Below are 18,065 nucleotides of genomic sequence, written 5' to 3'. Positions count from 1 at the left end.
AGATTAACTTAGAATAAATAAATAGATCCATCACATTACAGAGTCATTATGAAGTCTATAAATCATTTAATATAACATTTTATATAAATCCATCACAATAAAATTAATGTTAATGGAGCAGAATAATACAGATGAGCCTACAGTGATAAATTGATGTTAATGTAATAAACATGAATTGATGAAACTGTTGATTCCATCTGATACGGAATACAAGGTTTTACTTTAAGACTGAATTACATGTCTGTTAATCTCACACACACACGCACACACGAACATGTATATGGTCAAATATTTATATTATCCAGTGAATGACATCATCACTGAATAAAGACATTTCACAGTGAAAGACTTTCTATTGTCGGTTCTAATGAAGCAGAACCAGTTTAAATCAGCGAAGAAAAACATTTATTTCATTTTACAGCAAACAAAAAAAAAACAACATTCCAACATTTCTCTCATCAAAAACCTAAAGTCTGATAAAAATGTTCCCATAATTTAACAACAAAGTGCCTTCATTTGTTCTGCAGAAACCCAACTTCCCTTTGGGCCCCAAATGGAGCCGTCCGATAAATCAGGGCTAGCTAACACTGGGGTCAGAGGGCCTCAGAGACCAGGGCTAGCTAACACTGGGGTCAGAGGGCCTCAGAGACCAGGGTTAGCTAACACTGGGGTCAGAGGGCCTCAGAGACCAGGGCTAGCTAACACTGGGGTCAGAGGGCCTCAGAGACCAGGGCTAGCTAACACTGGGGTCAGAGGGCCTCAGAGACCAGGGCTAGCTAACACTGGGGTCAGAGGGCCTCAGAGACCAGGGCTAGCTAACACTGGGCTCAGAGGGCCTCAGAGACCAGGGCTAGCTAACACTGGGGTCAGAGGGCCCCAGAGACCAGGGCTAGCTAACACTGGGGTCAGAGGGCCCCAGAGACCAGGGCTAGCTAACACTGGGGTCAGAGGGCCCCAGAGACCAGGGCTAGCTAACACTGAGGTCAGAGGGCCCCAGAGACCAGGGCTAGCTAACACTGGGGTCAGAGGGCCCCAGAGACCAGGGCTAGCTAACACTGGGGTCAGAGGGCCCCAGAGACCAGGGCTAGCTAACCCTGGGGTCAGAGGGCCCCAGAGACCAGGGCTAGCTAACCCTGAGGTCAGAGGGCCCCAGAGACCAGGGTTAGCTAACCCTGAAAGGCTCCAGGAAACCAGAGGGGTCCCTCTTTCCCCTCGTTTCATTTCTGGTTGTTTCTTTCGGGTCCCAGCATACGGGTCTGGGTTCTGATCCGGGTTCTGGAACAACGAGCCAACATGGTGGAACATGACAGGAACTCGACAGCATGAAGCAGACAGAACTTCAGAACCGAGGAAATGATTCAGAACCAGATGTTCTTCAGCATCAATGAACGACCTCTAGAAATCAGAGCGGGTCCAGGAGTCGGCGCCCCCTGCTGGCCGGAGAGGTTCTGGGTGGAAAACGGGTCCAGATGGTCTTCCTCCTGGAACTGTTCTGATCAGAGTCTGATTGGACCTTCTGGTTCTGATCCAATGATCATCCTGCTTTAACAGGATGGAACATAAACATCACAGAGCAGAACAGGAAACCCAGCCCCCCCCACACCCCCCTCCCTCAGTGCTTCTTGGCCGCCATCTGGCGCTCGGCGGCGTCCATGGCGGCCATGTTCTGGGCGGCGGTGACCAGGTGCACCACGCTGATGGCCGACTTCAACAGACAGACGAGTCCGCAGACGACCTGCAGCAGAACCAGCCAGCCTGTCAGAGACACAGGAGACGGGTCAGCGCCACGCCCAGAACCCCCGTGGTTCTGGTCCCAGCCGGAACCGGGTCCAACAGGAAGACCAAATAAGGTCAGAGTTCAGCGGCTGGTTCTGCTGGGTTCTCTCACCTGCAGGGTTCTCCATGTGGTGCAGGACGTAGAGCAGGCAGTAGAACAGCTCGTTCCCGGCGCACATGACGAACAGAACCGGCTGAAACAAACACAGCGGTTAAAAGTTCTGCTGGGACCCGGAGCCGCGCCGCCGGGCCGGTTCTGTTCTCACCTTGGAGGTGTAGTAGAGGCGTAGAACCGGGTTCCCCGACAGGTCGATGCTCTTATGGCTCCCAGATCCCTTCATGGTGGAGCTGAACAACAACCACAGCGTCAACACATCCAGAACCAGAACCGGTTCTGCTTGCTGCAGCTCACCTGTGCAGGTGCAGCCAGTGGCTGGACACGTCCAGAACCATGCTGAGCTGGAACAGGAAGGCGTAGGACGGGTAGAGCAGAGCCAGGTTGACCAGCAGACACATGGTGGCGCAGCGGTCCGTCAGCATGTCCAGCATGGCGCCGAACCTGCTGGCTGAGGGACGACAACCGGGTCAGTCTGGACCATTCCCCGGTAGAACCGGGTCAACAACAACCTGCAGAACCAAACCCTTCCCTGCTCCTCAGACAGGCCGAGGCCCGGTTCTGGAGGCGGAGCGGTTCTGGACACCTACACTGGTTGAGCAGGCGTGCGGCGTGGCCGTCGAAGGCGTCCAGCAGGGCGCTGAGCAGGTAGCAGCAGACGGCGGGCCAGGGGCAGCAGGGCATCAGGTAGAAGGAGAGCAGCGCCAGCAGGACGCGGCTGTAACCTGGAAACACTCAGACTTTACCGCACGGCCGGCGATGATGTCACAGCGGGTCAGATAACCTGGAAACACTCAGACTTTACCGCACGGCCGGCGATGATGTCACAGCGGGTCAGATTTATCCGCCAATGGAAGGGGGCCATGGGTCGGCCACGTTTTAACCAGCTCTTCTCAGTGGGAAAGACAATATGGAGGCTTTGGCTGGGGGGGGGGGGGTCAGGTTACCATAGCTACAGACAACGCCAGCGTCGTCATGAAGGCAGTGGAGCTTAAAGAGACGCTAATATTCCTGTTTATCCATCTAATTTTTATTTTCCAGCCTCCTTTATTTATGTTTTAACTTGTTAACCGGCTTTAATCTTTAAACCTTCAGCATTTTATGGACTAAAATCATCCTTTGAAAATCAAACGATTCTAATTTAGACAAAAATCAGGAAAAATCAGGAAACCAGCAGGTTATAGAAACATGCAGGATTTTCCCGCAGCTGGAAGAAAAGAGGAGTTTCTCTGAGTCCTGATGACGCCATCATTAATAATATCATCATCGCATATTTTCACCAAATGGTGAAACACTAGTGTCATTGCTGAAGGCAGCATCTCTCTGTTCATTTAAATTCTTAAATTAATGTCTTGTTTTTTTGGATTTTGCTTCCACTGATTTAAAAATCTGTAAATTAGACTTTTTTTCCTTTGTCTTGTTTAAGTTAATTGATTTCCTGTAAATAATTATTATTTTATTTGTTTTTGTTGTGAGAATGCAAAGTGGAGATTCTTTTTTGAACTTGTAATTAGTGTGAATATCAATAAAGCTAAAAAAAGGCCTCTACTTCCTGTTTATTACGGCCGTGACGACATTAGGGCTCTGTTCGAAAACCTGGGCTGCATCCTCCAAGGACGCGGTCTACCTAGACTGGATCCTTCCAAGTCCTTGAAAATAAGGAGACCGGAAGAGTTTAGGCTGTGAATTCGACCAGGTCTACCCTTCGGCGGGTTTTACCGCCGTATGCTCTGTTGCTTAGCAACCGTAAACGTTGACACACAAAGCAGGAAAAGAATGAATACAGAAGTTTTCAAAACTGTTTATTTATTTCTTTTTTATTGTGAAGTGAACAAAGACTAAATTTGCCCATTGTGGAACAATAAAGGGATTTTCTATTCTATTCTATAAAAGGGGTAGAAAGATATAAGTAAATCTAAACAATGTATTTATAAAAAATATATCTGCAAAATCTCTAATATTCAACAACAAAAAAAAATACGTAGTTAAGCATATTGTGCAAAACAGCAATAAAAAGATAAAACTATCAGATTTATAGTCCCCACCCTGCAGATATATTAAAATCTGTCCTTTAATTCCAGCCAAACCCATTTAATCAGTAACAGATTAAAACCTTTAGATAAACCAAACATTACCGCCACATATCTGACTCTATAACCATTAAAACAACTATTTTTCATTAATCTCAGACGGAACTACTAAATGACTTGTATTATATTAAACTGAACTTCCAATTTTCAAAATATATCTGCAAAATCTCTAATATTCAACAACAAAAAATACTTAGTTAAGCATATTGTGCAAAACAGCAATAAAAAGATAAAACTATCAGATTTATAGTCCCCACCCTGCAGATATATTAGAATCTGTCCTTTAATTCCAGCCAAACCCATTTACACAGTAACAGCTAAAAACCTTTAGATAAACCAAACATTACCGCCACATATCTGACTCTATAACCATTAAAACAACTATTTTAATTAATCTAACCCTGGTCTCCGGGGCCCTCTGACCTCAGGGTTAGCTACGGAACTATTAAATGGCTTGTATTATATTAAACTGAACTTCCAATTTTCACCACTGTTCGGCGCCAAGTCTCGCAATGAATCCTGGGATATCCAAGGATACCGAGGATACATCAGACCCGTCCTTCAAATCGGGCAAAAAGAAGGACGCATTTTAAGGCCGCATAACGAGGACTCTTGGAATCCGACCAGACCTCAGCGCCGCGCTATGACGTAATCGGCCTTCGAATCCGGTCTTCTAAGTATTCGGCTCTGTTCGAAAACCTAGGACGCATCCTTAGAAGACCGGATTCGAAGGCCGATTACGTCATAGCACGGCGCTGAGGTCTGGTCGGATTCCAAGAGTCCTCGTTATGCGGCCTTAAAATGCGTCCTTCTTTTTGCCTGATTTGAAGGACGGGTCTAATGTATCCTCGGTATTCTTGGATATCCCAGGATTCATTGCGAGACTTGGCGCCGAACAGTGGTGAAAATTGGAAGTTCAGTTTAATATAATACAAGTCATTTAATAGTTCCGTCTGAGATGAATGAAAATAGTTGTTTTAATGGTTATTGAGTCAGATATGTGGCGGTAATGTTTGGTTTATCTAAAGGTTTTAATCTGTTACTGTGTAAATGGGTTTGGCTGTAATTTAAGGACAGATTCTAATATATTTGCAGGGTGGGGACTATAAATCTGATAGGATTTTTATCTTTTTATTGCTGTTTTGCACAATATGCTTAACTACGTATTTTTTGTTGTTGAATATTAGAGATTTTGCAGATATATTTTTTATAAATATATTGTTTAGATTTACTTATATCTTTCTACCCCTTTCATAGAATAGAAAATACCTTTATTTTCCCACAATGGGAAAATTTACAGCAGCAGAAAGATTACTGAAAATAGTCACACAAATGTGGACCTTAGAAAAATGTATAAGAATAACATAATAGGGAAGAGTTAAAATATAAACAATAAAATACTGTAAAGTGTTTTAACAATATAAAACTGGGGAATAAATAACCAATATGCAGCTATGGACATTTTTACAGTAATGGATATTTGAAAATAGCAGCAACATCAGAGATGTGCAGAATGACAGCAGCAGGTTATTTAACTGACTAAGGTTTCTATCATTACATTTGATTTGATCTGTTCCTGCTCCCGGTGGTTGGAACATTTATTCCACTCTGGATTCTTGTGAGTGTAGTCTTTGTTCACTTCATAATAAAAAAGAAATAAATAAACAGTTTTGAAAACTTCTGTATTCATTCTTTTCCTGCTTTGTGTGTCAACGTTCACGGTTGCTAAGCAACAGAGCATACGGCGGTAAAACCCGCCAAAGGGTAGACCTGGTCGAATTTACAGCCAAAACTCTTCCGGTCTCCTTATTTTCAAGGACTTCGAAGGATCCAGTCTAGGTAGACCACGTCCTTGGAGGACCCGTCCTAGGTTTTCGAACAGAGTGAAAGTGAACATGACGTAGGACGCCTTTGCGGTGCCTGGTTAATACCGGCCGCATTTCTTTGATCTTTTCTAGGTTGTTGATGTTAGCTGACTAGCAGCGCAGATGTAGGAAGGAGCATGCCATGGGGCCCTCCAGCATCTAACCGATATATCAGCAGATTCTCCTCATTCATTAAATGCCACATTTCAGGGACTTTTATTAAAGATCAGATTTGTTGTTAATCTGACGGTTGATGGTGCAGATTAAGAATAATTGAACTTTATTGATCTCACGTTAGAGAAAATAGATGTACAGAATATAGAATCTAAAATACAGAAAATGAACGAGCTCGACTTTGCAAACCAATTAAAATAGTTCATTATTTCTATGAATGTCTGTCAGCCTGGAGGCGCCGCCATGATGGCTAATGCTAAGCTAACAGGAAGGAAACTCACCGATCAAATTGGGAACGAAGAGGAAAATGTTTTCTTGGTCCATCGTGGGTTCAGAGGAGCTGCTGCTGTCTGGGTTCAGAGATCTGCTGAGACCAGAACCTCTGATGGTTCTGCTGCTTCCGATGGTTCAGCCGGATGCCGCTTCTTCTTCTTCAGTTTTACTGGCGGTTGGCAAAAAACGTTAGGTGAGCATTACCGCCACCAACTGGTATGGAATGTGAACCACATGGCAGAAAAAAAAAACTATCCTATTATAAAACCTAATCTGTTTCAAAAATTCAAATATAACCCGATATCCTCTGCTTCCTGATTCCTTCTGCAATAAATCGACAAAGTTTCATTTTCATGTCACTAAGTTTCCTTATTAACCTGTTTCTCTGTATCCAATATTTACTACAATTTAAAATGACACGTTCCACCGTCTCATTTTCCTCACAGTCTCATCTTCCTCACAGTCTCATTTCCCTGCCTGATGAAATTAACCATCTATTTAATCCAGTGTGTCCCATTCTAAGTCGAGAAATAATCATCTCCTTTCTGATCTTCTCATTGGTCCAATTCTCTTTTTGTATTTTATAAAGCCGCCTTCCTTTCTTTCTTCATTCCATAACTTTTGCCACCTCTCTTTTGCTGTTTGTTTAATTATAGCCTTTATTTCTGTTATACCAAAATTAACATTAATATCTACCCTTACCTTATTGGTACTCTCCTTAGCCATCCTGTCTGCCATTTCATTTCCTTTTTTCATTTATGTGCCGGAACCCAAACAACATTTACTACTATCCCCATCATATTTATTCTGTAAAATGTTTGTCGTATTTCCATTAATATATCTAGTCGACTGTCTGACTGATTATTTTGCAAACTGACTAATGATGAACTAAAATCTGAGCAAATGATAGATTTTAATGGTCTTAGCTCTTCCACCCATTGAGCTGCTAACAGCAAAGCTAGCATTTCACCGCTACTGAAACTCCATCACTAATCCTTTTCCCAACCTTAATATCAAACTGTGGTATAATAAAAGCAATCCCTTCCCTATTAGCTGTATTTTTTGATGCATCTGTATATATTTGTACATAATTATAATATTTGTTTTAGTGTACTTGTACTATATATTTATTCATAATTTGATATTTATCTTTTTCCTTCTTTTCTAATAATGAAAGATCAACTTTAGCATCAGGAAGTATCCAGGGTGGTATTGCTGTTAATGGAACTGTCTATCTAACTGATTTAAATTAATTTCATTAACTTTAGTGTTTATTATTTATCTAAAGCTCTTTGTTTCTTTCCCATCCAGGTTTAAGCAGCTCTAATGTTGGATGATCCTTCCTTTGTGCCTGTAAATCTGACCAGTAGCTTAAAGATAATTGATTTAACTTTAAGAGGCATTTCTCCCATTTCAACCTGTAAAGCTGCTGGTGAAGATGTTCTAAAAGCTCCAGTAGATATTCTTAAAGCCTGATGTTGAAGTATAAATGGCTTTTAATGATTTTCTATCAGCTCCCCGCTCTGTTCCAGCTAAACACCTCATTAGATTTATTACCTTCCTACATTTATCGATTATTTTCTTAATGTGCACCCCCCATGTCATTCTGTCATCAAACCACATCCCGAGAAATTTAAATTGCTTAACTCTTTCCAAATCCTGACCATAACATTTTAAGTTAATTTTTTTTATCAACTCTTTTCTTGTAAAAAAAACATTATTTTAGTTTTCTCTACTGAAAATTTAAAACCCCGTTTATATGACAATTTTTCTACAACTGAAATTGCTTCCTGAAGTTTCTTTACGATAAATTCTAAATTTCTTCCTCTTTTCCACATTTCTCCATCATCTGCAAATAATGAGAATCCCATTCCACCCTCTATTTCTTTAAACATATCATTAACTATCACTGAAAATAATAACGGACTTACTATACTTCCCTGTGGTGTTCCATTTTCAATTTTACAACTCTCAGAATAATCCTCCCCTATCCTCACTTGTATTCGTCGATCTTCTAGAAAATTTTTAATCCATCTAAACATTTGACCATTTATACCCATTCTTCTAATTTAATTAATAAGCCTTCCCTCCACATCATATCATCTGCTCTCTCAATGTCAAAAAACACTTCCTTTATTCACCTGTTCCTTTCTAATTTCCTGCTCTAAACATAAAACCGGATCCATTGTTCGTCTCCCTCTTCTAAAACCACTCTGATAAGATGATACGAGTCCCTTCTTTTCAACATAATATATTAATCTTTCATTTATCTTTCTCTCCATTATTCTACATGAGTCCGATTTTAACGCTATTGGCCGATAATTTCCTGGTTTTGATTCATCTTTCCCTGGTTTTCTGATTGGAACAATCACAGCTTCCCTCCAACTCTTTGGCAGTTCCCCATCTTCCCATATCCTATTATATATTTCTAATAAAATATTTTTTGAAGATTCACTTAAATTACTAATCATAACATAATAAATTGGATCTTTTCCTGGAGCTGATCATTTATATTCAGTTGTTATTGTAAACATGTTCAACGGTTCATTTGTTTCTATTTGCTGTAATAAATCCTTGTTCTTTAAATTAGTCTTTTCTCTCCCTTTTTTCTTCACTAATATTTTCACAACTATGAATTTTAACAGAAGTATTTACCAACATTTTTGCCTTTTCTCTGTCAGTAACTGCAGTTTTTTCTCCTTCATTTAATATTGGATCCACTCGTTCTTTTAATCCCATTCATCCTTTTAATTGTTGCCCACACCTTAGAAACATCTGTCTCCCTCCCTACTGAATAATCTCTTTTTGCATTTTTAATAATTCTTCTTACATTTGCTTGTAATTTCTTGTAGTTATTCAGATTCTGAAAATTTTGATTTCTTTACTTCCGGTGCAAACTTTCACAATAAGAGCGTCTCAGTCCTTTTCTTAGACTGTTGAAAATCCTGTCAATAAATCATGATGCAATATTTTACTGAAATAAGAGAATTTAATGTAGTTCACTTTATTCTGTGCAGATTACTAATAATAATAATAAAACTTTATTGGAGAAATTCCCTCCCAGCATGTAACCCCTCCCCTTGGGGAGCAGAGGGCTGTGCCACCCAGGGAACAGGGTGGGGTTTAGGGTCTGGCTCAGGGACCCATAGTGGCAGTCAGTGGGGATGGGGGTACCATCAGGTTAACATCAGTTAACAGCTATCGGCCAACAGGGTTAAAGGTCAGCACACAGGGTTAAAGGTCGGCTAAGGAGGTTGAAGGTCGGCCAGCAGGGTGAAGGTCGGCTAAGAAGGTTGAAGTTCAACCAGCAGGGCTGAAGGTCGGCTAAGAAGGTTGAAGGTCGGCCAGCAGGGTGAAGGTCGGCTAAGAAAGTTGAAGGTCGGTCAGCAGGGTGAAGGTCGGCTAAGAAGGTTGAAGGTTGGCCAGCAGGGTGAAGGTCGGCTAAGAAGGTTGAAGGTCGGTCAGCAGGGTGAAGGTCGGCTAAGAAGGTTGAAGGTCGACCAGCAGGGTGAAGGTCGGCTAAGAAGGTCGAAGGTTGGCCAGCAGGGCTGAAGGTCGGCTAAGAAGGTCGACCAGCAGGGCTGAAGGTCGGCTAAGAAGGTCGACCAGCAGGGCTGAAGGTCGGCTAAGAAGGTCGACCAGCAGGGCTGAAGGTCGGCTAAGAAGGTCGACCAGCAGGGCTGAAGGTCGGCTAAGAAGGTCGAAGGTTGGCCAGCAGGGCTGAAGGTCGGCTAAGAAGGTCGACCAGCAGGGCTGAAGGTCGGCTAAGAAGGTTGAAGGTTGGCCAGCAGGGCTGAAGGTCGGCTAAGAAGGTCGACCAGCAGGGCTGAAGGTCGGCTAAGAAGGTTGAAGGTTGGCCAGCAGGGCTGAAGGTCGGCTAAGAAGGTCGAAGGTCGACCAGCAGGGCTGAAGGTCGGCTAAGAAGGTCGAAGGTCGGCCAGCAGGGTTGAAGGTCGGCTAAGAAGGTTGAAGGTCGACCAGCAGGGTGAAGGTCGGCTAAGAAGGTCGGTCAGCAGGGTGAAGGTCGGCTAAGAAGGTTGAAGGTCGACCAGCAGGGTGAAGGTCGGCTAAGAAGGTCGAAGGTCGGCTAAGAAGGTCGAAGGTCGGTCAGCAGGGTGAAGGTCGGCTAAGAAGGTTGAAGGTCGACCAGCAGGGCTGAAGGTCGGCTAAGAAGGTCGAAGGTCGGCCAGCAGGGTGAAGGTCGGCTAAGAAGGTCGGTCAGCAGGGTGAAGGTCGGCTAAGAAGGTCGAAGGTCGGTCAGCAGGGTGAAGGTCGGCTAAGAAGGTCGAAGGTCGGCCAGCAGGTCGAAGGTCGGTCAGCAGGGTGAAGGTCGGCCAGCAGGGTGAAGGTCGGCTAAGAAGGTTGAAGGTCGGCCAGCAGGGTGAAGGTCGGCTAAGAAGGTCGAAGGTCGGCAGCAACAGTGTGTGGTTTTAGATCTGGAGCTAACCGCTGGTTAGCGGTTTAACCAACTCTCTGCTCTCATTTTCTTTGAAGGCCTTTAGATCAACGAATGAGTCAAAATAAAACAACTTCATGTTTGTTCTTTTATTTCCTCAAAAGTATTTAATGTTTCTGTACAGCACACTTTCCTCCATCAAACCTGAACATCAACATCCATCCCCACCCTCCTCATCCTCACCGCCGTGGCTTTGACACCTGCTGGCCTCTGACATCACAGCAGCTGGATGGACGGCTGTCTGTGGCAGCGACCAAGAAACGGATTCAACAGGAAACGTTTCTGCTGTATAAAACCAACATGCTCTGAATATTTCACATGGATTCATTCAGCTCAGAGAACGACCTCAGCTTACAGGAAGTGATGTCATTATGAGTCCGTCACACTGCATCTACACATTGGCCCGTTTCTTTATATCAAAACAGATAAAATAAATAAAATGGCGTGAAAAGGTTGGAACAAAGATGGCTGACATCTAGTAGTGAAAAAACAAACTAGTTTGTATGAAATTTAGAGTGAAAAAGAATCTGATTTCATCTTTAGGAGAGGAAACACCTGCAGGTTGTCCACCAACGGGAAGATCAGCACAAGTTGGCAAAATGAAACCTCACAGTTAGAAAAGGGTCTGGTCCAATGTTCCTCCATGGAAGGCCAGCAGGGTCTGGTCCAACGTTCCCAGAGCAGAACTCCCTTCATGTCCAACATGTCCAGTCCTTTCACTGAGGAAATGTCCCTTTGTCTCGCCTTGTCAACATTTGCACAAACATGAAAACCAAGAAAAGCCTTAAAGAACTCATTAAAATTCACTCAGACATTCTTCTTCTATCAGTGCAAATGAGGTAGACATGACAGAGACGGTAGCGCCCCCTGCAGAGATCACGGCTTTTATCCTGTTCAGACTGTGCAAAAAACATAAACTTAAAACATGATGTGGTAGCGGGTTCCCCTACGGAGGCCCAGAGAGGACAGAACTAAACCAACTGGTCCCAGACGCGAAAGACGGATCGTCCGTCCATCTCACCTCCTCTTCTAAAACCATTTTAGGGAAATTTTACCTCAAATTCATTATTTTGAAAAACTTCAGATCCTAAAAGTTTTTTTAAATGTTATTTTATTGATCTTAAAATCACCTGAAGGGAAAATATGTATTTATTTCACTTTTTAGTTTCAGGAAAATTTACAAAATTCTTTAAATGATAAACTTGAAAATATTTGTGATAAATTTGATCATTTTTATGTAACATGATGTTCAGCTGAATTAGTTCACTTTAAACTCTCAGTTTGACTCGTTCAGCAGTCGGTCAAAGAAAAATATCCAATTTTTATTCAAAAATAGGTTTTTAGTTTAAATTTTTAGATTCCTTTGATTTAGAAACATTGTAATCCAGATTAGAGCTCAGCTTCTATTTCCAACGGCTCTTTTCCTCCATGAATCTGTCGCTTCATGAAAAAAAAAAAAAAAAAACAACATGGCACCAACGTAGTGAGGTCATGTGACGTCCATTTAAGGCGGACGCTCCACGCTTTAATACTGGCTCAGCACTAACAAGCAGAAGCCCCGCCCACGGCGGAGACCTCACAGGGAAACATTTCTATCTCTGTAGTTCTACAGCAACGATTCCCACCTAGTGGTCAAAACAGGAACATAAATATTGCGTCTGTATCCATAGCAACAGGAAGGATGGCATCCCTTCGTCTGCATTTATTACAAATTGGCTTCAATTAAGTGACAAAATAATCATCATAACTCTAACACAATCTTAACGTTAGTGCTTCTATGTACAACAGTAAGTAAAGCGCTGCGCAGCGCCCTCCTCAGGAGCCCCGCAGACCTGCAGGGCAGCCCGCTCTATAAATAGGTAGTGTGCAGATTCTCTACTGTACAGCGGTTCAATGCAGCCAGTCTGACAGACCTTCTACTGATCTACAGCTGCAGACCCACCGGCCGCTCCGCAGATCCGCCGGCTGCAGCTTCCAACCGCACACACAGTCACACACACATACCGCGGCAGCGTCTGATTGGGGGACGGTTCTGCAGGGTTCCCTGGTCTGTTGGTTCCTCAGTCCTTAGACCTTCAGTCTAATACCTGTTCACACCACCGAGCTCTGAACCGGTTCTGGATGAGTTAGATGGACTAATCAGCTTTCTGTCAGTGAAGGACAAAGATCTTGAGCTCCGGCGGATCAGAACCCAGATGGGTCCTTTAAACCAGGTGAAACATCACAGCTTTAATGTTAAACCGGAGTAAACCACCCTGAATGAAGATCAAAGGCTCCAATTAGATAATTTAAAAAGATCAAAGGCTCCAATTAGATAATTTAAAAAGATCAAAGGCTCCAATTAGATAATTTAAAAAGATCAAAGGCTCCAATTGGATCATTTAAAAAGATCAAAGGCTCCAATTGGATCATTTAAAAAGATCAAAGGCTCAAATTGGATCATTTAAAAAGATCAAAGGCTCCAATTAGATCATTTAAAAAGATCAAAGGCTCCAATTAGATAATTTAAAAAGATCAAAGGCTCCAATTGGATCATTTAAAAAGATCAAAGGCTCCAATTAGATCATTTGAAAAGATCAAAGGCTCCAATTAGAGCGATTTAGTGTTAATAGTTTCTGAAATTGGGTCTAACAGCCGGACCATTAAAAGGTTCTGACTGAGGACCAGAACCAAGGAAATCTACAGAATGGATCGGAACCATTAGAAGTTCTGAGCAATCTTGGTCAACCAAGCAAAGATGGCAGATCCCAGCCGCTGCCCCCTACTGGACCTCTAGAGTATTTACAAACGGAGCCGGGGTTCTGGAAGCACCGCGGCTCAATGGAAGCTCCACATCTGTGGCTCGACCCAAAGCTTGGGTCAAAGTTCATCTCTGTGCAATTCAACGGGTCAGAACCAAGGAGGAGACGCCACAGCTCCACCTGCTGGTTCTGGAACCTTCAGGCTCCTGATGATGTCACTGTGCAACTCTAGGATCAGCGGTCCAGAACCTCAGAGAGACCGAGAGGTCCGAACCTTCCTGCAAGTTCACCACAACCCACTCCCTCCCTGAGAGGCCTGCTTCTGATGTCCCTTCAGAGGAGATCCCAGCTGGAGATCACCATGGAGTCCAGGTGGAGATCACCACGGAGACCATCTGGAGATCACCACGGAGACCAGCTGGAGGTCACCATGGAGACCAGATGGAGGTCACCACGGAGACCAGATGGAGGTCACCACGGAGACCATCTGGAGATCACCACGGAGACCAGGTGGAGATCACCACGGAGACCAGGTGGAGGTCACCACGGAGACCAGGTGGAGGTCTCCATGGAGACCAGGTGGAGTTCTCCAGCTGGTCTCCTGTGGAAGCAGGACGTAGCTGATGGGCGGGACCGTGGGCGGAGCAGAAGCGGACTGATTTAGGAGAAGGAGAGGTTGGATCCGTTGGAGATGTGGGAGGTGACTGATGTGCTCCTGCTGAGGCCTCCATCACTGCCGCCCCCACTGGGGCCCCCAGAGGCCGTCCTCCTCAGAGGCTGGGGGCTGTTCCTGAGGGCCATGCCTGGGCCCCTGACGCTCAAACCGCCCCCTCCGTAGCCGCCCTGTGAGGAGGAGGAGGAGGAGGAGGCAGAGGATGCAGGGGAGCAGGAGAAGGAGATAGGAGGAGGAGGAGCAGGAGGAAGGACGGCCAGGGACTGGGAGGAGGCGTGGTAGGAGAGCTGCTGGAGGCCTCTGGATGGATGGTGGGAGTAGGGAGCCCCCCCTCCTGCTGAGGGCCACTCCCGGACCCGCTCGCGCTCTCTAGAGTCCCGGTCGTCTCGGTACAGCTGCGGCGTGCTCTGATGGTGCTGGTAGTGCTGCTGCTGATGATGATGGTGATGATGGGAGGAAGATGAGGATGAGGGGGCGTGGCTTCGGCCGCTCTTGCTCAGCTCACTGTCCCTGATGAGGCCGTGGGCGGAGGCCACAGACTCGGCCCGGCTGAAGCTCCCGCCGTGGTTCTGACTGTGCCAGGTGGGCGTGGCCAGAGAGTTCTGGACGCTGTGGCTCCAGTGGCTGCCTGAGCGTGGGACGGGCCGGGACGGCCAGCCCCCGGAACCGGACGACGGGCTGGGTGTCGGGTAGCCCTGACTGAAGGCCTCAGCAGAGATGCCCGTCAGCGCCATGTTGCTGAAGCCCAAACGCATGCTCTCCGAGTCGAAGGCCTCGATCTCATGGGCCTGGCGCTCCAGCAGGGTCCGGATCCGCTCGGAGCGTTCGTTCTGAAGGGAAATCATCTCCTCCTCGATCTGAAGGAGAGAACGGGATGTTAGAACCCTGTCTGGATCTGGCCCTGGTTCTGCAGGATTCATGGATGGATTAGGACCCAGAAAACCCCTCATTCATTTCTGCACATTCTCACTGTCAGGAGAACCAATGGCACCAAGTCAAGAACCGACCCATTTAGCTTTGGTTGGTTCTGAAATCAGACTACTGTCTGGCGTCAGCTGAACATCCAGGAACCAAAACATATTGTCACCTTTCTAGTCCAGAACCAGAACCTTTTCTTTGTCTGTCTTTGCAGATATCAGACATTCTGATCCAACAGGCACTCATTCCAGACCGTCACTAACTATCCAGGCTGTTCAGGGAGGCAGTCCGAGGCTCAGGAAATGCTAACACTGAGACTGGACTGAGCCCCACTAGCGAATCAGACGGCTAAACTAGCGAATCAGGCGGCTAAACTAGAGAATCAGGCGGCTAAACTAGCAAATCAGACGGCTAAACTAGCGAATCAAACGGCTAAACTAGAGAATCAGACGGCTATACTAGGGAATCAAACGGCTAAACTAGAGAATCAGACGGCTAAACTAGCGAATCAGACGGCTAAACTAGCGAATCAGACGGCTAAACTAGCGAATCAGACGGCTAAACTAGCGAATCAAACGGCTATACTAGAGAATCAGACGGCTAAACTAGAGAATCAGACGGCTAAACTAGCGAATCAGACGGCTAAACTAGCGAATCAGGCGGCTAAACTAGCGAATCAGACGGCTAAACTAGCGAATCAGACGGCTAAACTAGCGAATCAAACGGCTAAACTAGAGAATCAGACGGCTATACTAGGGAATCAGATGGTTAAACTAGAGAATCAAACGACTAAACTAGAGAATCAGACTAAACTAGGGAATCAGATGGCTAAACTAGCGAATCAGGCGGCTAAACTAGAGAATCAGGCGGCTAAACTAGCAAATCAGACGGCTAAACTAGCGAATCAAACGGCTAAACTAGAGAATCAGACGGCTATACTAGGGAATCAAACGGCTAAACTAGAGAATCAGACGGCTAAACTAGCGAATCAGACGGCTAAACTAGCGAATCAGACGGCTAAACTAGCGAATCAAACGGCTATACTAGAGAATCAGACGGCTAAACTAGAGAATCAGACGGCTAAACTAGCGAATCAGACGGCTAAACTAGCGAATCAGGCGGCTAAACTAGCGAATCAGACGGCTAAACTAGCGAATCAAACGGCTAAACTAGAGAATCAGACGGCTATACTAGGGAATCAGATGGTTAAACTAGAGAATCAAACGACTAAACTAGAGAATCAGACTAAACTAGGGAATCAGATGGCTAAACTAGCGAATCAGACGGCTAAACTAGTGAATCAGACGGCTAAACTAGAGAATCAAACGACTAAACTAGAGAATCAGACTAAACTAGGGAATCAGATAGCTAAACTAGCGAATCAGACGGCTAAACTAGTGAATCAGACGGCTAAACTAGCGAATCAGACGGCTAAACTAGCGAATCAGACGGCTAAACTAGAGAATCAAGCGGCTAAACTAGAGAATCAGACTAAACTAGAGAATCAAACGGCTAAACTAGAGAATCAGACTAAACTAGGGAATCAGACGGCTAAACTAGCGAATCAGACGGCTAAACTAGTGAATCAGACGGCTAAACTAGAGAATCAGACGGCTAAACTAGAGAATCAGACGGCTAAACTAGCGAATCAGATGGCTAAACTAGAGAATCAAATGGCTAAACTAGAGAATCAGACTAAACTAGAGAATCAAACGGCTAAACTAGAGAATCAGACTAAACTAGCGAATCAGACGGCTAAACTAGGGAATCAGACGGCTAAACTAGAGAATCAGACGGCTAAACTAGCGAATCAGACGGCTAAACTAGAGAATCAGACGGCTAAACTAGAGAATCAAACGGCTAAACTAGCGAATCAGACGGCTAAACTAGAGAATCAGACGGCTAAACTAGAGAATCAAACGGCTAAACTAGCGAATCAGACGGCTAAACTAGTGAATCAGACGGCTAAACTAGAGAATCAGACTAAACTAGAGAATCAAACGGCTAAACTAGAGAATCAGACTAAACTAGCGAATCAGACGGCTAAACTAGAGAATCAAACGGCTAAACTAGAGAATCAGACTAAACTAGGGAATCAGACGGCTAAACTAGAGAATCAGACGGCTAAACTAGCGAATCAACTGATACTAAAGGCTAAGCTAGCTGTGCTCAGGTTGGAGTCGTCGATGGGAGCAGAGATGCAGCTAACTAGGACTGGCCTGGAGAACCAGGCTTTAGAGCCTCCATCACTGTATGACCTTCGGTCTTTGGGGCCCCTGCAGAGACCCCGTGGCGGGGAGGAACGGGGCCAGAAGCGGGTCGTACCCTCTGCTCCAGCAGGGCGCGGCGGATTGACACCCTCTGCTCCAGCTCCTTGGCCTCGCGCTCGTGTTGCCCGTCCGTGTGGATCTTGATCTTGCTCTGGTAGGCGTTGAGCAGCTCCAGCTCCTGCTGCAGCTGCATGCGCAGCCCCTGGTACTCTGCTTCCTGGGTCTCATCCAGCCGCAACTGCAGGGACAAACATCACTGAGGGTTATCATCCGGCCCGCTGAGGTTCTGGACCGGGTTCTGGACCGGCTGCACTTGCCTTGCTCACAGCCTGCGTGGACAGCATGTCGTTGACAGAGTGGTCGTACTGCTCGGCCAGGATGGCAAGCTTCCGGGTCTGCTCATCTTTGAGCCGCTTCAGGACCACCTTGTGCTCAGACTTGGGGGTGGTCTCCAGCAGGTGGTTCCGTAGAGCTTTGTACTGCCGGGTCTGGATCTTGCAGGTCTCCTGGAACTGCCGTTTAATCTGCGCCTCTTTGGACTGAAACAGACAAAGGTTAGATTCCCTGTTTCAGAGGAACGACTAGAAGACGCTTCTAGAAAGTTCCATGAATGATCGCACAGCGACTAGTTTCACATGTTTAAAGAAAATCTCCAGAACTTTCTGGAGAATGTTCAGAAACCTCAAGAGAGTTCCTAAAATTTATTCCTAAATG

General features: G+C 45.2%; 2 protein-coding genes across 3 annotated transcripts in view; both read right to left on the bottom strand.

Annotated features, from left to right (window-relative positions):
* Window positions 1–49: 49 nt before the first annotated feature.
* On the bottom strand, window positions 50–6,434 carry cdipt (CDP-diacylglycerol--inositol 3-phosphatidyltransferase (phosphatidylinositol synthase)). The gene is made up of 6 exons (XM_038295222.1): window positions 6,302–6,434; window positions 2,482–2,616; window positions 2,189–2,342; window positions 2,043–2,124; window positions 1,889–1,970; window positions 50–1,755 (listed from the first exon to the last, which is right to left on the bottom strand). The coding sequence occupies exons 1-6, from the start codon at window positions 6,342–6,344 to the stop codon at window positions 1,613–1,615; spliced, it is 639 nt and encodes a 212-aa protein (XP_038151150.1). The 5' UTR covers window positions 6,345–6,434; the 3' UTR covers window positions 50–1,612.
* A 6,772-nt stretch (window positions 6,435–13,206) lies between these two features.
* Window positions 13,207–18,065, bottom strand: part of taok2a (TAO kinase 2a) — a 30,552-nt gene continuing 25,693 nt past the window's right edge. Inside the window, exons 18-20 of one of the 2 annotated variants that reach the window (XM_038295243.1) lie at window positions 17,669–17,890; window positions 17,407–17,589; window positions 13,207–15,020 (exon numbers count right to left, since the gene is read on the bottom strand). In XM_038295243.1, the coding sequence (XP_038151171.1) occupies window positions 14,151–15,020; window positions 17,407–17,589; window positions 17,669–17,890 (1,275 nt within the window). In that variant the 3' untranslated portion in view covers window positions 13,207–14,150. The remainder of the gene's footprint in view (window positions 15,021–17,406; window positions 17,590–17,668; window positions 17,891–18,065) is intronic. The other variant, XM_038295244.1, reaches the window with a different exon arrangement.

This window comes from Cyprinodon tularosa, unplaced genomic scaffold (assembly GCF_016077235.1).
Source record: "Cyprinodon tularosa strain WSP-4 unplaced genomic scaffold, ASM1607723v1 ctg352, whole genome shotgun sequence".
Lineage (NCBI taxonomy): Eukaryota > Metazoa > Chordata > Actinopteri > Cyprinodontiformes > Cyprinodontidae > Cyprinodon > Cyprinodon tularosa.
This window is presented reverse-complemented; position numbering and strand designations above follow the sequence as displayed.

Bases quoted from the DNA above. Each gene is read 5' to 3' on its own strand.
- cdipt (XM_038295222.1), bottom strand. From the start codon at position 6,344: ATGGACCAAGAAAACATTTTCCTCTTCGTTCCCAATTTGATCG. The intron at 2,125-2,188 runs GTGAGCTGCAGC...GTTGTTGTTCAG, and splicing joins CACTGGCTGCACCTGCACAG to CTCCACCATGAAGGGATCTG. The intron at 1,971-2,042 runs GTGAGAACAGAA...TGTTTGTTTCAG, and splicing joins GCCTCTACTACACCTCCAAG to CCGGTTCTGTTCGTCATGTG.